We start from the raw sequence: 17,636 nt of genomic DNA, 5'->3' as shown, positions 1-17,636 counted from the left end.
GGATGAAGGTCTCCGCACAAATCTCAACCATCGGAAACCCAATAAGAAATGGACTCCCAGAAGTTATATAGGATCTCCGTCTCCGGAAGGAGATGTACCAGACCGGCTCACAAACTTAGGAAGCCCAATAAGCCCAGCCCACCTCACAAAATCACACAACCCATGCCCTTGTTGTTTTCCTCCACACAGACGCCACATTGAAACGCCGGCGTCGAAGCCGCCGCCTCCCTCCACAACGGGGCACGTATAAATGTCACCGAAGGTGACAAAATTGCAATCTGTCACCTTCTAGTGATGCATATGCCAGACGCGTATAGGAGATGAATCAATTGAGTGTTTGTGGGCCGGGCTCCTACTATACGCGTGCAACAATGTCAGTTCACAGAGAGAGAATTTGCTTGCATGTAACTGCTGATGTGATCCGACATGCAAGGAAGGTTTCAAACTAAAAAAACTATAAATCTCAAATGAAACATCCAAATTAAATTCCAATTGCACCATTGCATTTTTTAAAAGAAATCTTCAGAACAAGGCCCCACTTGACTATATTTGGACGAATTTTATTTATCACTATTTTTCAATCATGTTCGAAAATTTTACTGAGATATGTACGTCTGAACAAATTATATGGATTCAAAGAACAAAACATATATACAGATCGAACAATGTATGTACTCATTGAACAAAAATATCAACAATATGGAACAAATTATACGAACTCACGAAACAAAATAGTTGTACACATCGAACATGTAATATAAACTCATGGAACAAAAGATCTATATAACTTGAACAAATTGCAGAAACCCCTAGAACAAGTATTTATACACCTAAAACAAATTATATGAACTTATCGAATAGAAAAAATTATACACTTGGAACAAATACATTATAGACATGTAACAATATTTTAATCCACTAAAATAGAAACTAATGGAGGAAACATGAATGGAAATGAAACTATAATATAGCAAATGAAATAAAATATAAATAAATAATATACAAATAATTAGAAAAAGAAAATTGCACCACAAGAAAACAAAGCAGAAGAAAAGAAAATAAAATTATAGTTTAACATTGAATTTCTGTACGATCTGAATAAACAATTTCACCATGGGAAAAGTTGATTATGTGTCTATTAACATAATATATAAAGATTATTGATGATATAACTTATGAAATAAACCATCCAAAGAAAGAATATTTACATGTGAATTAGAATAATCAAAAAGAAAGACAGAGGAAAATAATATATATACAATGAGAAAGAATTAAAAAGAAAGAAATAGAATAATTGAACAAACACAACGAAAGAAAAGGCCAACTTAGCCTTAGTAAGGAAATCAAATAATCCAACTTAGCCTTAGTGAAGGAAACAAAATAATTAGAAAAGAAGTAAAGATATGTGAGAGAATTAGAAGGAATAAATGAAAAAGAAAGGAAAAGAAAAATAGAAGAAAATAGAAGATAAAATAACTAGGAAATAAAGAATAAAACATATGCATACAAGTTAAAATAGATTATCTATTAAAGGTTTAGAAATAAAAAATCAAAACAAAATAAACGTGGAAAAGTAAAAAAAAAGGCCGACCCTAGCGAGCATGGGTTTGCATGCAGGTTAGGAGTTAGGACACGCATGCTACGCTAGCTACAGCGGCCAGCCCTCGCCATGCACATGCATCCTAATCTGGTCCCGCCCTAGCTAGTACGTACACACAGCAACCAAATTTTTATTGGGCTGACTGACCTCTCGCTAGCCTATTTAAATGCTCCAAGCGACATGATGTTATTCATCGTATATGGGATGTATAGGGCTGTTTGGTTTCCTTTGCTTATCCATAAGCAACTTAAAAATAAGCAAATAAGTTGCTTATAACCCAAACACTCTTGCTTATAGAGTTGCTTATAAGTTGCTTATGCATAAGCAAATAAGCAAGTTTTGAGTTGCTTATAAGTTGCTTATGTATAAGCAAATAAGCAAGTTTTGAGTTGCTTATGGTTGCTTATGGGGCACTTTACTCCTCCTACCCTCATTCTCTCTCCTCTCTCCCCTTTCTCTCTCCTCTCTCCCGTAACAGAGTCGCCGCTTCCGCCCGCCGCCGCCGCTGCGCCGGCCGCCTCCGCTGCGCCGGCTGCTGGCCGCCTCCGCGCCGCCCGCCGCCGCTCCCACCCGTCGCCCGCCGCCGCTCACACCCGCCGCCGCCGCTCCCGCTCGCGCCCGCCGCCGCCGCTCCCGCTCCCGCTCCCGCCCGCCGCCGCCGCCGCTCCCTCCCGCCGCTTGCGCCCGCCGCTCGCGCCCGCCGCCCGCAGCTGCCGCCACCTCTGTACTAGGAGCTGGTAATGGTTGGGGGTAGGGGGAAATGGGATGGCAGGGGCAAATATGTCATATGCAATCAGATAAGCAACCCAAACCAAACACCTAGACTTATAAATAAGCAACTACAAATAAGCAAATAAGCAACTTATAAATAAGCATCCATAACCAAACAGGCCCATAGTCTCCACGTCCACAACGGCATTCATGTCTCACTCTCGCCTCCGATCTTCTCCAAGAATAAATCACTAGTAGAGAAAGGACTTTTGATCCAAAGACATCTATCTTGGTTGTTACTAGACCACATTTGATGGGAGCTTTAGTCCCGATTGGTAATATCAACCGGGACTAAAACTCCCCCTTTAGTCCTGGTTGTAACGGCTAGTATGGACCAGGAAATCTGGTGGAGCATTTAGTCCCAGTTGGAAAAACCAACTAGGACTAAAGGCCTCTCATTTAGTCCCGGTTGGTGTTACCAACTTTTTAGTCCCGGTTGGTGCTACCAACTAAATGAGAGGCCTTTAGTCCCGGTTGGTTTTTCCAACTAGGACTAAACGCCCGCCCCATAAAAATTCCCTTCTTTCTCCCCGAGCCCGAGCCACTCATCATACTGAGAGCTTGGGCTCCTTCTCCATGGCGAGCAAGCAATCTTAGAGAGGTGTTGCCCGATTTTTTTCCCCTCATTTTCGTGAGGATTTCACTTATCCAAAGTGTTGTAAAGGTTAGCTACTTCATTCTCCCTTCATTTATTGTTATTATGCTTTGTTTTATGCTTTAGAGATAGAGAAAAATGAGTTTTTTTTAGAATGAGGGAGAATGGAGAGGATTTTTTATTTATACAATAGAATTTGATGGATAACTTGCTTGTTATATATGATTCATATTAGATAAATATCTTAATCAATATTAGGCATGGGAAAAATAGAGTAAATGTGTTTTTAATATTTACTTCTTGCAATAAATTTGAGGTAAATAAACTGTAGGCGAAAGAAATAGAATTTGGTCATTGCTACAATTTTTTGGATAGTTTGCATGTCAAATTAGGGTGACATGAAAATTATACCGGTCAACTTAATGCTAGGATTGTGGAATAGGACAACAAAGATACACTAAAGACTACAGACACTCCATAGTGGACATCACGAAGTCAGGAAACCAAAAATAATGGTAGAATAGAAGAACTTCGAGTCCAGAAACTCAGGTTGAATATCATAAAAGAATCTTGAAATAGTTTTCCAAACACCTTTTGGAGCTACATTCTCATAATAGAAGTATGATGGCCCAATAGCCTGTTTAGGCAGAAATTTGTTCACTGACCTTGACCCATCGGCTTTTGGTTGGTTTTGGCTTGCCAAAATAGGCCATGCTTAGTGAACAGGTCTTTTACCTTGACAGGCTATTGTGTGCCACCATACTTCTATTATGAAAATGTGGCACTTGCTCCAAAAGGCATTTGGGAAATTATTTCAAGATTCCTTTATGATATTCTACCCGAGTATGTGGACTTGAAGATCTTCTATTGTACCATTATTTTCTGGTACTGGTGGAGCGGAGGTGACTCTCCATAGACTTCGGAGAAGATTGAGTCATTGGCAGAGATGGCTTGGAGGGCGAATATTCTGCTATGTTGTACCACTATTTTAGGATTATTGACTACATGAAATCCACTATGGAGTGTCTATAATCTTTAGTGTATATATATCTTTATTGTCTTGTTCCAGAATTCTAGCATTTTTTCTTTTTGTCGACCTAGTGAATGATATGAAGGCTGATTGGTGTAATTTTTATGTGAATTGTTTTTATCTTTATGAAGGTTGATTGGTGTAAATTATCAATATTGATAAAGTTCTTTATCTAATACGAAGACCTATGTCCATTTTTCATGTAATACGATGCAGATGGACTGACAATGGATGTATAACACGGACAGACGGACCAAAGAGTTTGTTGATGGCTTACATTATTTTCTCGAAGTGGCCAAAGACAACAAGCCACAGAAGGGATTAATATGTTGTCCATGCTTCCAATGCAGTAACAAGAAGGACTACTCTTCCTGGGGACTCTTCACAGCTACTTGTTTAGATACGGTTTCATGCCTAACTATTTGGTTTGGACCAAGTACGGTGACAGAGGGGTTATAATGGAAGACGATGAAGAAGAGGAGGATGGTAACAACATTCCGAACTGGGCTGCATGCCAAGCTTTTGAAGATACTATAATGGGCGAGGTTGATGAAGAAGAGTTTGCTGAAGATAGCCCTATTGATGATCTTGGTCAGGTGCTACGGGATGCACAGAAAGATTGCGAAACTGAGAAGGAATCAGAAAAGTTGCAGTGCATGATAGATGATCACAAAAAATTATTGTACCCGGATTGCAAGTAGGGGCATAAAAAACTGGGTACCACATTGAAAATGCTGCAATGGAAAGAAAAAAATGGTGTGTCCGATAAGGCTGAAAATTGTAAAAACATGCTTCCCGAGAATAATGAATTGCCATCCACAACATATGAAGCTAAACAGGTTGTTTGCCCTCTGGGATTGGTGGTTCAGAAGATACACGCATATCCTAATGACTCTATCCTCTATTATGGTGATGAATACAAGAAATTGGATGTTTGTCCTGTGTGTGGAACGCTATAGTGTAAGATCAGGCGAGATGATTATGGTGATGTTGAGGGGCAGCCTCCTGAGAAGAGAGTTCCCGCGAAGGTGATGTGGTATTTCCTTATAATATCACATTTGAAGTATTTGTTCATAAATAAGGTGAATACTAAGTTGATGCGATGGCACAAAGAAGAACATAAGCAAGATGAGATGTTGAGACACCCCGCGGATGTGGCCCAGTGGAGATCATTTGATAGAGCATTCCCGGACTTTGAAAGTGATGCATTGAACATAAGGTTTGGTTTAAGTACTGATGGATTCAATTCATTTGATGAGTTGAGTAGTGGTCATAGTACTTAGCTTGTGACCCTATGTATGTTCAACCTTCCTCCTTGGCTGTGCATGAAGAGGAAGTTTATTATGGTGCCAGTATTTATCCAAGGCCCAAAATAACCCGGCAATGAAATTGACGTGTACCTAAGACCGTTGGTCGATAAACTTTTATTGCTATAGAAGGAAAAAGGTGTACATGTGTGGGATGAGGATAAACTAGAGAGGTTTGACCAACGAGCATTGTTGTTCATAACCATCAATGATTGGCCTGCGTTGAGTAACCTTTCAGGACAGACAAACAAGGGATATCGGGCCTGCACCCACTGTTTAGATGACACAGACAACATGTATTTGAAACACTGTAGGAAGGTCGTGTACATAGGCTATCGTTGATTTCTTTCTACTAACCACCCGTTAAGAAATAAAGGGATGCATTTTTAAAGAGGCGCCAGACATCGTAAAAAAACTTGCACACCGTAATGGAAAGCGTGTATATGAGATGATAAAGGATGTAAGGGTAGTATTTAGAAAGGGTCTTGGTAGCAAACCTATTCTGAACGACGATAACGGACGTGCACCTATGTGGAAGAAGAAGTCTATATTTTGGAAACTACCTTATTGGGAAATCTTAGAGATCCACAATGCAATAGACGTGATGCACCTGGCGAAGAATCTTTGCGTGAATGTGCTGGGCTTCCTAGTTGTTATGGGAACTCAAAAGATACATTGGAAGCACGATAAGACCTAAAACGTCAAGGATAGCACTACTTACGTCCTGCTAGTCACACTCTCAGTAATGAAGAGAAGGATAGCATGTTTGACTGCATGAACAATATCAAGGTTCCATTTGGATACTCCTCGAATATAAAGGGAATAATAAATATGAAAAAAAAGAAGTTCACAAATCTAAAGGCCCATGACTACCACTTGTTGATGACCCAGTTGCTTACAGTTGCACTAAGGGGTATTCTACCAGAGAATGTACGATTGGTGCTCGTAAAGCTATGTGCGTTTCTCAATGCGATTTCGCAGAAGGTAATCGATCCAACCAAGCTACTAAAACTACAGAATGATGTGGTACAATATCTTGTCAGCTTTGAGTTGGTATTTCCATTGTCCTTCTTCAATATTATGACACACCTTCTGGTTCACCTAATCAAAGAGATTACTATTCTCGGTCCAGTATTCCTGCATAATATGTGGCCTTTCGAGAGGTTCATGTCAGTCCTAAAAAATTATGTTCTTAATCATGCCTGTCCAAAATGAAGCATCGCCAAGGGATGTGGAGCAGAGGAGGTCATTGAGTTTTATGTTGATTTTATTGACTCAATTAATTCGATTGGGGTTCCAACATCACACCACGAGAGGAGACTACGGGGAATGGGCACCCTTGGAAGGAATTCAAGTTTGAGCAATGATAGTGATTTGTTCTATAAAGCACACTTCACGGTTCTGCAATAATCATCCTTTGTGGCTCTGTATATCGAGAAATACAAGTAGATTCTATTTTCCCAATACCCGACGAAATTCGATGCCTGGATTATACGTCATCACATGAATATTTTTCCCTCTTGGTTGCATCAACACTTTATGTGTAACTCCGCGATTCACGAACAACTCACTTGGTTAGCTAGGGAACCTTCTAGCATAATCGTGAAATTCCAAGGTTACGAGATAAATGGTTATACATTTTACAAAGAGTCCAAGACTAAAAAAGCACCAACCAAAATAGTGGTGTCCATATAGATGCCACAGACAGCAACAGGAGTAAGGACTCGTATTATGGTTTCATAGAGGAGATTTGGAAACTCGAATACGGACCGCTGAACATCCCTCTGTTTCGTTGCCAATGGGTGAAGCTAACTGGAGGTGGCGTAACGAAAGATCAGTATGGAATGACAATAGTGAACCTGACCAAGACTGGATACAATGATGAACTATTCATCCTTGCTAATGATGCGCGTCAGGTTTTCTATGTGAAGGACATGTCTAGCAAACCCAAGAAAGATTCAGAAGATAAAGAAAAACCATGGGAGCCAAAGTGCCACATAGTTCTTCCAGGTAAAAGAAAAATATTGGGAATCAAGGACAAAACAGACCAGTTAGATGATTATGATCAGTTTGATGGCATGCCTCCATGCCTCTTTTCGCTATCGAAGTTGACCCAAGCATCATGCTAGCTAAAGAAGAGCCTCCATAATTACGCCGCAATTATGACCAAAGGCTTTCGTCAAGAGAGTTTTTTAACGTTACATTGTAATACACTAAAAATGGCATATCTTTACGTAATGCTCTATGGCCATTAGAACCTTTTAATCATATTGTAATGCTCTATGGTGAACCTTTATTCGATCAATATAAACAATGTTAACTTAACCATATCCATCAATTGCATTTTACATGTTGAAATTATTTAATTAAAAAGTTTGTTATCAATTAATGTATTAAAATAATTATTTTAAAAATTTAATAAACTAGTGTCAAACTTATTTTAATTTTGCTTGCTAACAACAGCGGGGCAGGGAACCTGGAGAGCGACGCGACCCATCGTCGCTTCCTGAATGAATCTGCGGAGTCGCGCTCATGGAATTGATCGGTGACGGCGACAGTTTCCTAGTTGCTCCCACGGCCTCATGCAGTCGCTGTTCATTCACACTAAATAACGACAAGGATAAGATGACCAATCAGCAAATTCCGTTCCGTTTATACTCGTCCGATGGGGCAGACCAACCGTAGATAAACTGATATACTTTTCAAAGTCAACGGGTCAGCTCTGCCGCCAACTGTCACCCAGCGGGCATGCCGGATGATAATTAAGCTGGTTCAGAGGCGCCATGGGAGTTGAGAGCACGGCCACTGGTCAAGCCTGAGTGAGCTTCTCGCCGTCGGCAGGAAGAGGCGGTCTCTGTCCGGGCGGCCGGCGGCAGGGTTCGCCGTGAAATCACCGGGGGCGCCTGCCGGTGAAGTGCCTGGTGGTGGGGTGCTCTGCTCTCCTCCAACACAGGTGCGTTCCCTTCCCCGCTCTCTTTCTACCTCCCTGCCTTTTTTTCTTCGAGATGCAGAAACCATTTCTGCGAGTTCTTTCAGAGCCTGTCCCCAGCATCAATCTTGGCTCTTGGGTAGAAAGCATTCATATGCATTTGGGCAAGTAAAGGATGTCGAGGAGTGGGGATTTCTTGAAAATAGAAGGTTATTTATAGGAAAACTAAAAGGTCCTACGTGGCCATGCTCAGTCTCACAGATTGCCCTTATGAAATCCATCCAGTAGGTTGCTCCATTTCTAGGAACCACAGAAATTTTCTGGGAAGCATCCAATTGCCTCCACAGATAGAACGTGTGTTTTAGGAACAAGATATTCCTTTTGGACTGTGGGAGTTGAAACATACAAGATGAAGGAAGCGTAAGAATTGGTATCGCGAGTGCTAGATAAACTCATGAAATTTTTCAGTTCAGTTGCTTGAATGCTGCACAAAAAAAAATGAGGTACAGGATTCTGGAGAGATGCATACTCAAAGTGCGAATTTCGTTCCTGTTCCCCTAAAAAAAACAGTGTCAAATTTCGTTAGGTTGGGAACCATGCTAGGTGTCCATAGGATTCATGTTGGCTGGAACTATTCGGGGGTTGGAAATTAAAAGCAAATAAACTGACATCCGCACATGAAAGACAAAGTTAGATGATTAAAACTTTTACCATGTCTTGCAAACAATGGCATTTAACAAAAATCATTTTCTGCCAGGTTGCCAACTTTAGATTTTGATTGGGGGCCTATATTGTTGGCATACAGTGGATCGGAACACCAGAGAAAATAAAATAAGCTTATGACTACAGATCTCATCCATGAGTCATGCAACGAGTCCAAACATTAAGATATTCACAGAAGATGAGATTAAAGATATTACCAGCAACTACAGCACTCTCATTGGGAGAGGTGGTTTCGGAGAAGTCTATAGAGGTGTCCTTGATGCTGACTATGATCTAGTCGCGGTGAAGAGATACATCCGCCTAGACTTACGAGAAGAGTTCATGGAAGAAGTAAGCATCCATAGTATGATGAGCCACAAGAACGTGGTGAAGCTCATAGGCTATTGTGTCAGCGAAAATACTCTGATGTTGGTAACAGAGTATATCTCCAATGGAAACCTCGATAACATACTTCATAAAAGTGACATCCCCATCCCTCTGGATATAAGACTGGGTATTGCGATAGGGTGTGCAGAGGCGTTGAGCTACATGCATTCGATGCATTTGTCGAGTGATAAGCTCATTTATCATGGTGATGTTAAGCCTGCCAACATACTTTTAGATGACAACCTCACAACAAAAGTATCAGATTTTGGATTGTCAAGGCTTCTTTTCGGTGGTGATACTCAGTTCACTACGAGCTTAAAGGGAAGCATGGGCTACATGGATCCTATATATTTTCATGAGGGGCGTCTTACCCCGAAGAGCGATGTCTATAGTTTTGGAGTAGTCCTGTTCGAACTAATAGCTCGAAAGAGGGTTAAACGCGGGGACAGTAACCTCATTCCAGCATTCAATAAAGCCTGTGCCAAGGGGAAAGGATTGAGGGAACTGTTTGATGCAGCAATAGCAGATGAGAAGAATATGAAGATTCTTAAAGAAATGAGGAAATTGGCAGCTGAATGCGTGACACTGGACATTCGTGCACGTCCACAAATGAATGACGTGGCAAAACGCCTTCGGGTTCTTAGGAAAGATCTCAAGGGCAGCCCACAATCCATCTTGGCAACACACTCTTCATGGCAAAATCCTTACAAGCAAGGCACAAGCATGCCCAGTTTTAAAAAGGGTTTTAGCTTTTTCAAGGGAAATTCTAGTAATTCTAAGATCCTATCTGAACTCCGCAATGTAAGAATTTTCACAAAGGAGGAGATAAATGAAGTGACACAGAATTACTCATTTCCACTCAGCACAGGTACATCGGCCGAGGTTTATAAAGGAACACTTGAGGACAATACAGTGGTGGTGGTGAATAGATTTCTTCATGAGGACTCTAAAGAGCTGTTCATCAACGGAGGGACGACCCTATCTCAAGTTGTCCACAAGAACATCATCAAACTTTTGGGTTGTTGCATGGAAGACACAACTCTTATTTTTATATATGAGTACATTCCTAAAGGTAGTCTCTTTGACATTTTGGCTAGCCAGGAAGATTTGGCGCTAGACTTACGTATGAGGATTGCAATTAAGACAGCTGAAGCATTAGAATACCTCCATTCATCAGCAGCTGGCATCATTGGACATGGCGGTGTTGCAACATCAACTATACTTCTAGATGAGAACTTCATACCAAAGCTCACAGATTTCTCAAGAGCATGTAAGCTTATCAAAAGGAGTGAAGCTACTACTGATGGCAGTGTAATCAGTAGCAGCTTTCTAGAAAAAGTTCTCAACAACGACCCATCTTGTTATGGTTCTGTGCTGAGAAATCTGGAAAGTGATGTGTACAACTTCGGTGGTGTTCTCATGGCACTCATTTGTAGGGATAAGAATACTGATCATGATGACCTTATCGTCAAATTCACCGAAGCTTATGAGACAGATAAAAGTGGGAAGGCAATGTTCGATCGGGATATAACAGCTGAAGATGATATCACTCTCCTTGAAGAGATTGGGAGGTTGGCTCTGCAGTGTACCATTTTGAAGGGAGATGAGATGGTTAAGAGACCAACGATGAAGGAAGTGGCAGCACACCTTGGGATGCTTAGGAAATCATGGAAGGAGGGTACCGCTGGAGCACACGCACAAGCAAATGAAACTGACGCTAGACCTGCGATGTCAGCAGAGCCAAGGCTACCAAACCTGATGCGCCACTTGTTCGGATATCGGCGAATCTCCACTAGTGATCCTATAAAGACATGTTAGTAAGTGTGAAGATCCTGATGTGTTGTGCAGCTACTTCTGGTAGACCATTTCATTGCAGCGGTTTTTATCTATCCATGTTTTCCATTATGCAATGCTTAATCCGATCCCCGTTGTTGCACTTTTAGATGTCGGAGCTGCATATATGGTAGATGTTCCCTATAACAAGCATGACTTGGACAATTACGGTTCCACCAGTAAGCTGTGGTGAGCTACAAGGAACCATGAGGGATGATTGGTTCTTGTTTTATCTGTTGGTGGGTCTTCTAACATGTACCGGAACGTGTATGTGAGAAAATAGAAAATCTGTCAATTTCTAGCCCATTAACATATCAAGCCCACCAATAAGCCCACAAACTTGCCTGGCGGGCTACCTTGCAAATTGCAGTAGGGCGCTCTGTTTCGAAATTCAAATACGCCCTTGCCGTAGCCCGCACACACGAAATTTCAAAATTCTGCAGAGCGGCAGCAGCGAGCGAAGCATCCACCGGCCGCCGCCTCTTCCTCCTACCATGGAGAAGATCTCGGTCGCCGTCCGATTCCGGCCGCCCAACCCCCACCCCGACTCCCGCCGGCGCTTCCTCCACCTCCGGCGCCGACCGCGGGTGGCGAATCGAGGACGCCCGCGTCTCCCTCCTCCACCACGGCGCCCCCGCCCCCAGCGCAACCTTCACCTTCTGTACGGAGCTCCGCCCTCCTCCACGACTCCCCCCTCTGGTCCCTCTCTGACACGCGGCTGGTTGGTTTGGTTCGGCGGCGCAGACCATGTGTTCGACTGGCGGCTGACAGAGCAGCAGCATGGTGATGAACTTCTCATTATAAGTGAAAATATAATTTATGCTAGTGCCAGTATGGAAAGGTCGACAGTTTCCGCTTCCTTTTTTTATTTTGTCCATAGAAGTGATTAATGCTGAAAGAGCCCGAGTGGTACCATTTCAAAGTTTGTGAAATCATCAGGACTGGAACCATTATTCCCTTAAACTCAGTCAGTCAGTGCCTTGTTTTAACAGTTATAATTTGAAATAAAAAAGGGATGAATTACTCCATCTTCTTCTCTCTAGCACACGATATAATCTGAATCCGTTATTAGGGAATAACTAGGAGGTTTTTGTTGTTCCAAAAGGTATAATCCATTCCCTTCAATGAAAGAAGGAAACTGAGGACAGTGAGGATGGTTGTGTAGCTAGGCACATTGTATTTCTCCATCCTTGTGTGTTGCAATTTGGAGGGGTAATCATGTTTTAACCTGCTAGCATCTCTGTAATTTTTTCCCCTGTGCTCTGCCCGCAGGCTGCGCTAACTGAGGAGGACTGCAGCTCCGTCGGCAGGCGCTCGAGCTGGAACTGGCTTTGCTGATGGAGAAGAACTCGCTCCTGCTGCAGGATTTCTCGAAGTCCGAGGAGGAGGCCGGCCGCGAAGCAGGAGGTCGACGCGAGGTGCCCGAAGCTGGAGAAGAAGGACCGCAGCGCCGATCGGCAGGTCCTGCTGAGGGAGGAGAAGTCGTGCCTGTGCCTGGTCCTGGAGCTAGCTGTCCCGGTCGAAGCAGGAGGCCGGCCGCGCCGTCGCCGAGAAGCAGGCCGGGGTCGAGGACACGCTGGCGATGGCGCGGCGCGCCGCCGCGCTCCGGGAGGAGACGCCGTCCCTGGCGCAGGACGGCAAGAGGCCGCCGAGAAGCAGGGGGGATGGTGGAGAGCGAGACTCGTGGTGTTCGAGGAGGAGCTCTCGTCGTCCAGGCAGGAGGCCGAGTGCCTCGCAGCGGAGCTCCAAGCGGAGAGGCTGAGGAGGACGGCGGAGCGGAGGCGGCGCTACCGGCGGATGGATGCCGCAGCCGTCGGGTGGGAGGTGGCGCGGCTGCTGGGCAAGTCCGAGAGGCCATGGTGGCGCGCTGGAAGGCGGCGGGCCGGCAGCCGCAGGTCGCTGTGCCGTGACGGTGGAGACGCGTCGACGAGAGAAAAGATTCCCGGCCGACGACGTGGCGCTCCTCCAGCCTGCCCTGTCCGTCTGTCCGGGACGTACCCGACCCGAATTTTACGGCAGGACAGGAGCAAACGACCCGGCCGCTACCGTCGCCTTGCGTCGTCCCGCCAAGCGTGTACGTACCAGACGGACACGTATTGTGGACGCACGAGCGTACCGTGCGTGTCCATCTGGACGGGCAAGGAGGGGAAGCGGACAGGGATGCGAGTCCACGGCGCTTCCAGCAATCCGATCCCGCGCGACAAAACCACACAGGCCAATCACGGGGATTCCCGCGCTGTCAGCCACCACTAACCAACCGCGGGAAGGCCTTGATCCTCAGACGATTAGAGTATTGAGCATATGTGATCTAGAGCCGCAACGTGTGCTAGAGTACAACAAGGACGAGTGCCGCCGCACCGGGCATTACCCTGTCGAAGGCCTCAACACGATGCAACCGGACGACGTGTGCACCTCTGTTTGTTTGTTTTTTTTCTTTTATACACACACACACGTGGTGAGCTGATGATAATGATGAGTACGTGGATCCTCCGGGGGAGGCAGATCGGGAATGGGTGCGAGAACGAAGGTGACATGAAGGATCGGGGAGACCGGGGGCATATATGGTGTTTAGATACCCGGACTAAATTTTAGTTGCTGTCACATCGGACACTAATTCGAAGTATTAAATGTAGTATAATGATAAAATTAATTGCATAAATGAGGACTAATTCGCGAGACGAATCTATTAAGTCTAATTAGTCCATGATTAGCCCATGTGATGCTACAATAAACATATGCTAATTATGGATTAATTAGGCTTAATAGATTCATCTCGTGAATCAGTCCTTATTTATGCAATTAGTTTTATAATTAGTTTACTATTTAGTATTTCTAATTGATATAAATATTTGATGTGACCCGAATTAAAAAAATTAGTTTATGGATCCAAACACCTAACATTTTCGGGAGACACGATGCTGGTGAGGTGATGAAGATGCGGTCAGGGCCTCATCAGGACTATGTTCTCCGGTGAGGTGGCTAGAGGGGGCATCCGAGGGGGGAAGGGTAGTAGTAAGATTCATACAGACTTCTATTTCAAAAAAAAAAAACACACATGCATACAGACTCAGTGTCCCGCGCTCATAGGCCTGTTTGAAATGCGATTTTTTTTTTTGCGAAGATCATGGGGTTTCTGTTTTGCTACGAGATCTTCTTTCCTCTCCAGCACGGTGCCGCACGCGAAACGTAATTTGCTAGCGTGTTGTTTAAAAAATGAGAAAAGTTTCTTCCACATATACACACCTAGTAGTTCCGAAATTAATTGCATTTCAAATCGTAATTATACATACTTACCTTTCAAAATCAAGTGCATGGTTTTACTACCTCCTGCTCTAGTCTTTCGATAGGTCCATTGCTAGATTGACCCAAGACTTCTATCAACGTCCCATCGCACTAACATGGCTCCAACCAATCTCATTTTGACCCTCCTAATTGGCCATCATCCTTTGCAGCCCAGCGTAATCACCTCAGGCTAGCCTTCCCTCATGACTGGTGATCAAGAAATCTTCACTTGAGTTTGAATGCCCCAAGATTATCAAAACTTAAGCTGAGTAGCTCGCTGGAGGGAAGAAGGTTCTTTTCTTGCCATAGTAGTCCCCAAAACACGCAATTTTGAAAGGGGGAGAAAGCACGTGAACAGATTCAAAAAATATACACCCCCTGGTCGACGTTTCAAAAAAAAAAACTGCACACTTCGTAATACTCTCAGACGAGCACTACATACGAGAAGATCGGGTATGCACGCACTGTCGTCTGTAGACGAAATCTGCAAAAGCTGCCGAGAACATAACTGTTCTGCTTGCCATCAGGGATTCAAACCAAAACCACTGCACAGCTCCCTCTCCCTGGCTGCCTCATTCAATTTCTGGGAAGTGTGGTACTTGAATGAACACTACCAACTCCAAGCCAAGGCCTTGTTTAGTTGGCAAATTTGGGAGATGCAAAATTACTGTGCCAGCACTGTAGCACACTGTAGCGTTTCGTTTGTATTTGTGAATTATTGTCCAAATATTGACTAATTAGGCTCAAAAGATTCGTCTCGCAAAGTACAACAAAACTGTGCAATTAATTTTTAATTTCGTCTACATTTAGTACTCCATACATGTACCGCAAGTTTGATGTGATGGGGAATCTTCTTTTTGCATAGTGTCAAAGTTGGGAATTGGGGGGAAACTAAACATGGCCCAAGCGCTGTTCATCTCGTATTCTCATCCCCATCATCCCCCTCCCAGCCTTTTTCAGTTTTCACCTGGCGATCTGACGGCACTCTCCCTCCCTTGTCCCTTGGCATGCATTCAGCATCCTCCTTTTCATACAAGAAAAAAAAAACCCTCCAAGTCATCATGCATCATGCACTCACTCTCATACATGACAACATTGAGGTCAGGTCAGGTCATGCATTTGCATATGCAAGTCATGCAACACACCAACAACAACAAGAACATTAATTAAGAAACGTGTTTTTTGGGTCATTTGTGATTAGGATAATGAGGGTTTGTCCCATAATAGGACAGGGTTAGGAGGACACCAAAGCTTGCAAGAATCTGCTCTCAACCTCCTTGTCTCCCCCATTCATTGCTCCTCTCCTTGTCTCATCTGTGTAGGTTGGTTGGCCATGCTTCCCCCCTCTCGCTCTCTCTCCAAGGTCCTCCCCTCCATTATAAGCTCCCCACCCTCCTCCCATCCACACCCCCCCTCCTCTTCGGCTTGCTCATTGCTCAGACCACTTTCTCTCTCTACCTCTCTCTGCTGCACAAACAGCTCTCTTTGTCACTCTAGAAAACAGCAATGGCGTGCCTGTCGCCGTCGCCGTCCGGCCGGCGCCTGTCGGAGCTGCTGGAAGAGAAGCAGGAGCCATTCGTCCTGGACCTGCACCTCCTCGAGAAGGGCTGCTCGTCGCGCCTCCTCGACGGCTACGACACCGCGCTCTGCTGGCCCGCCGCCGGCAACGACGCCGCCGCCGCTGTGCTCCGGCGGCTCACCAGCAAGAGGAGCAAGGCGGCCAAGAAGAAGCCGCAGCAGCAGGCCGGCGGGCTCCTCCAGCTCCTGCTCTCCAAGATCCTCCGCGGCAGGGCAGCGGCAGCAGCGGCCCAGCGGAAGCCCGCTGCGCTGCAGTTCTCAGAGTCCTTCAAGGCCGCCGCCGTGGCGCCGGCGCCGTCCCCTTCTCCCAACCGCCTGGCCGCCGTCAAGACCGCCGACGCCATGGAGCAGGAGGACTCCGACTGCGAGTACTCCGACGACGAGAAGCAGCAGCTGAGCCCCGTCTCCGTGCTGGAACCGCACCCGTTCGAGATGAGCTCCCCCGCCCACGGCAAGCTGTCCCCGCCGTCCAAGAACGCCATGGACGTGTTCCGGGAGCTCCTGGACGCGGCGTACTCGCCCGCGCTACTCACCCAGCTGCTCGCCAAGACCGACGACCTCCTCCTCAACGACGCCGCCGCCGCCGACGACGACGACGACTACTACTACGGAAGCAGCTACCGGACCAGCCCCAAGAACTGCCGCGACGACGAGTCCGCCGCCGCGTACTGGGACGCGCACAGGGGGGAGCTGGCCCGGGTGTCGGAGCTCGTCGCGTCCGAGGTCCCGGCCTCCAAGCTGACCGCCGCCGACGTGCAGCCGGAGCGCCAGGACGTCGGCGCTGAGGTCGAGGCCGCCGTGTTCGAGGAGTTGCTGATGGAGATCGTCGCCGACCTCGGCAGCGGCTGGTGCTGATCGATCGCCATGGCGGCGGCGCACGTCGTCTCGCGACCGAAGGGAGAACAGAGCAATGCTCTGCTTTTGCTCTGTTTCGGCTCGGCGCATGCACGATGTGATGGAAAACATTTTGTTTTCTTCTCCTTTTTTTTTGGGTTTTGGTGGGTAGCTGCTGGTAGGTGGGCCCTACGGCTCCGTGTTTCCTTGGCATCCTGTCAAGTGCCAGGTGGAGGCTGTAAGACTAATCAAGTAATTAGCCGAAATAATAATAATATTAGTTAATTATATTTATTATTAAAATTGGTGACTGTAGTAGTTGTTGTCTTTTGTGATGCTGGTATGGCTTTGGAACATTTGGAGGCTAAATTTCAGCATGCACAATGCTTAAACGCTAACAAGAGAGAATAAAAATATTGCATCTCTTTTTTTTCACCTTTATGTTGGTTTGGCACGTGGTTGCCGGTCGAAGAGGAACTTCTAAATTGACCACATCCTACTACTGAACTTAGATAAGTCCTTACAACACATGTGCATCTATCAAAAAGACTTTAGCCTCTATTCCTTCTTTGCTGGAAGAGCCCTCACACTCCTCTAGCGCCACTTACTTCGTTCCAAGACAATTTTTTTCCCGTTTTTGCGTTGTTGTGTATTCTAGTTGTGCATGTTCAAATTTCTCTCCTTCTTAATGAAAAATATGCTATGCACGTCTTAAAAAAACTTCTCGCTCCATCCCTCCTTCAACTCCGCCGGTAGGGGGTCATATGTCCCTAGTTATACAATGAAGA

General features: G+C 45.1%; 1 protein-coding gene across 1 annotated transcript; it reads left to right on the top strand.

Moving 5' to 3' along the window:
* Positions 1 to 8,008: 8,008 nt before the first annotated feature.
* On the top strand, positions 8,009 to 11,455 carry LOC101757399 (probable serine/threonine-protein kinase At1g01540). Its single transcript, XM_004979410.3, has 2 exons — positions 8,009 to 8,256; positions 8,990 to 11,455. The coding sequence occupies exon 2, from the start codon at positions 9,091 to 9,093 to the stop codon at positions 11,137 to 11,139; it is 2,049 nt and encodes a 682-aa protein (XP_004979467.1). The 5' UTR covers positions 8,009 to 8,256; positions 8,990 to 9,090; the 3' UTR covers positions 11,140 to 11,455.
* Positions 11,456 to 17,636: the final 6,181 nt, after the last annotated feature.

This window comes from Setaria italica, chromosome VIII, assembly GCF_000263155.2.
Source record: "Setaria italica strain Yugu1 chromosome VIII, Setaria_italica_v2.0, whole genome shotgun sequence".
Taxonomy (NCBI): Eukaryota; Viridiplantae; Streptophyta; class Magnoliopsida; order Poales; family Poaceae; genus Setaria; species Setaria italica.
This window is presented reverse-complemented; position numbering and strand designations above follow the sequence as displayed.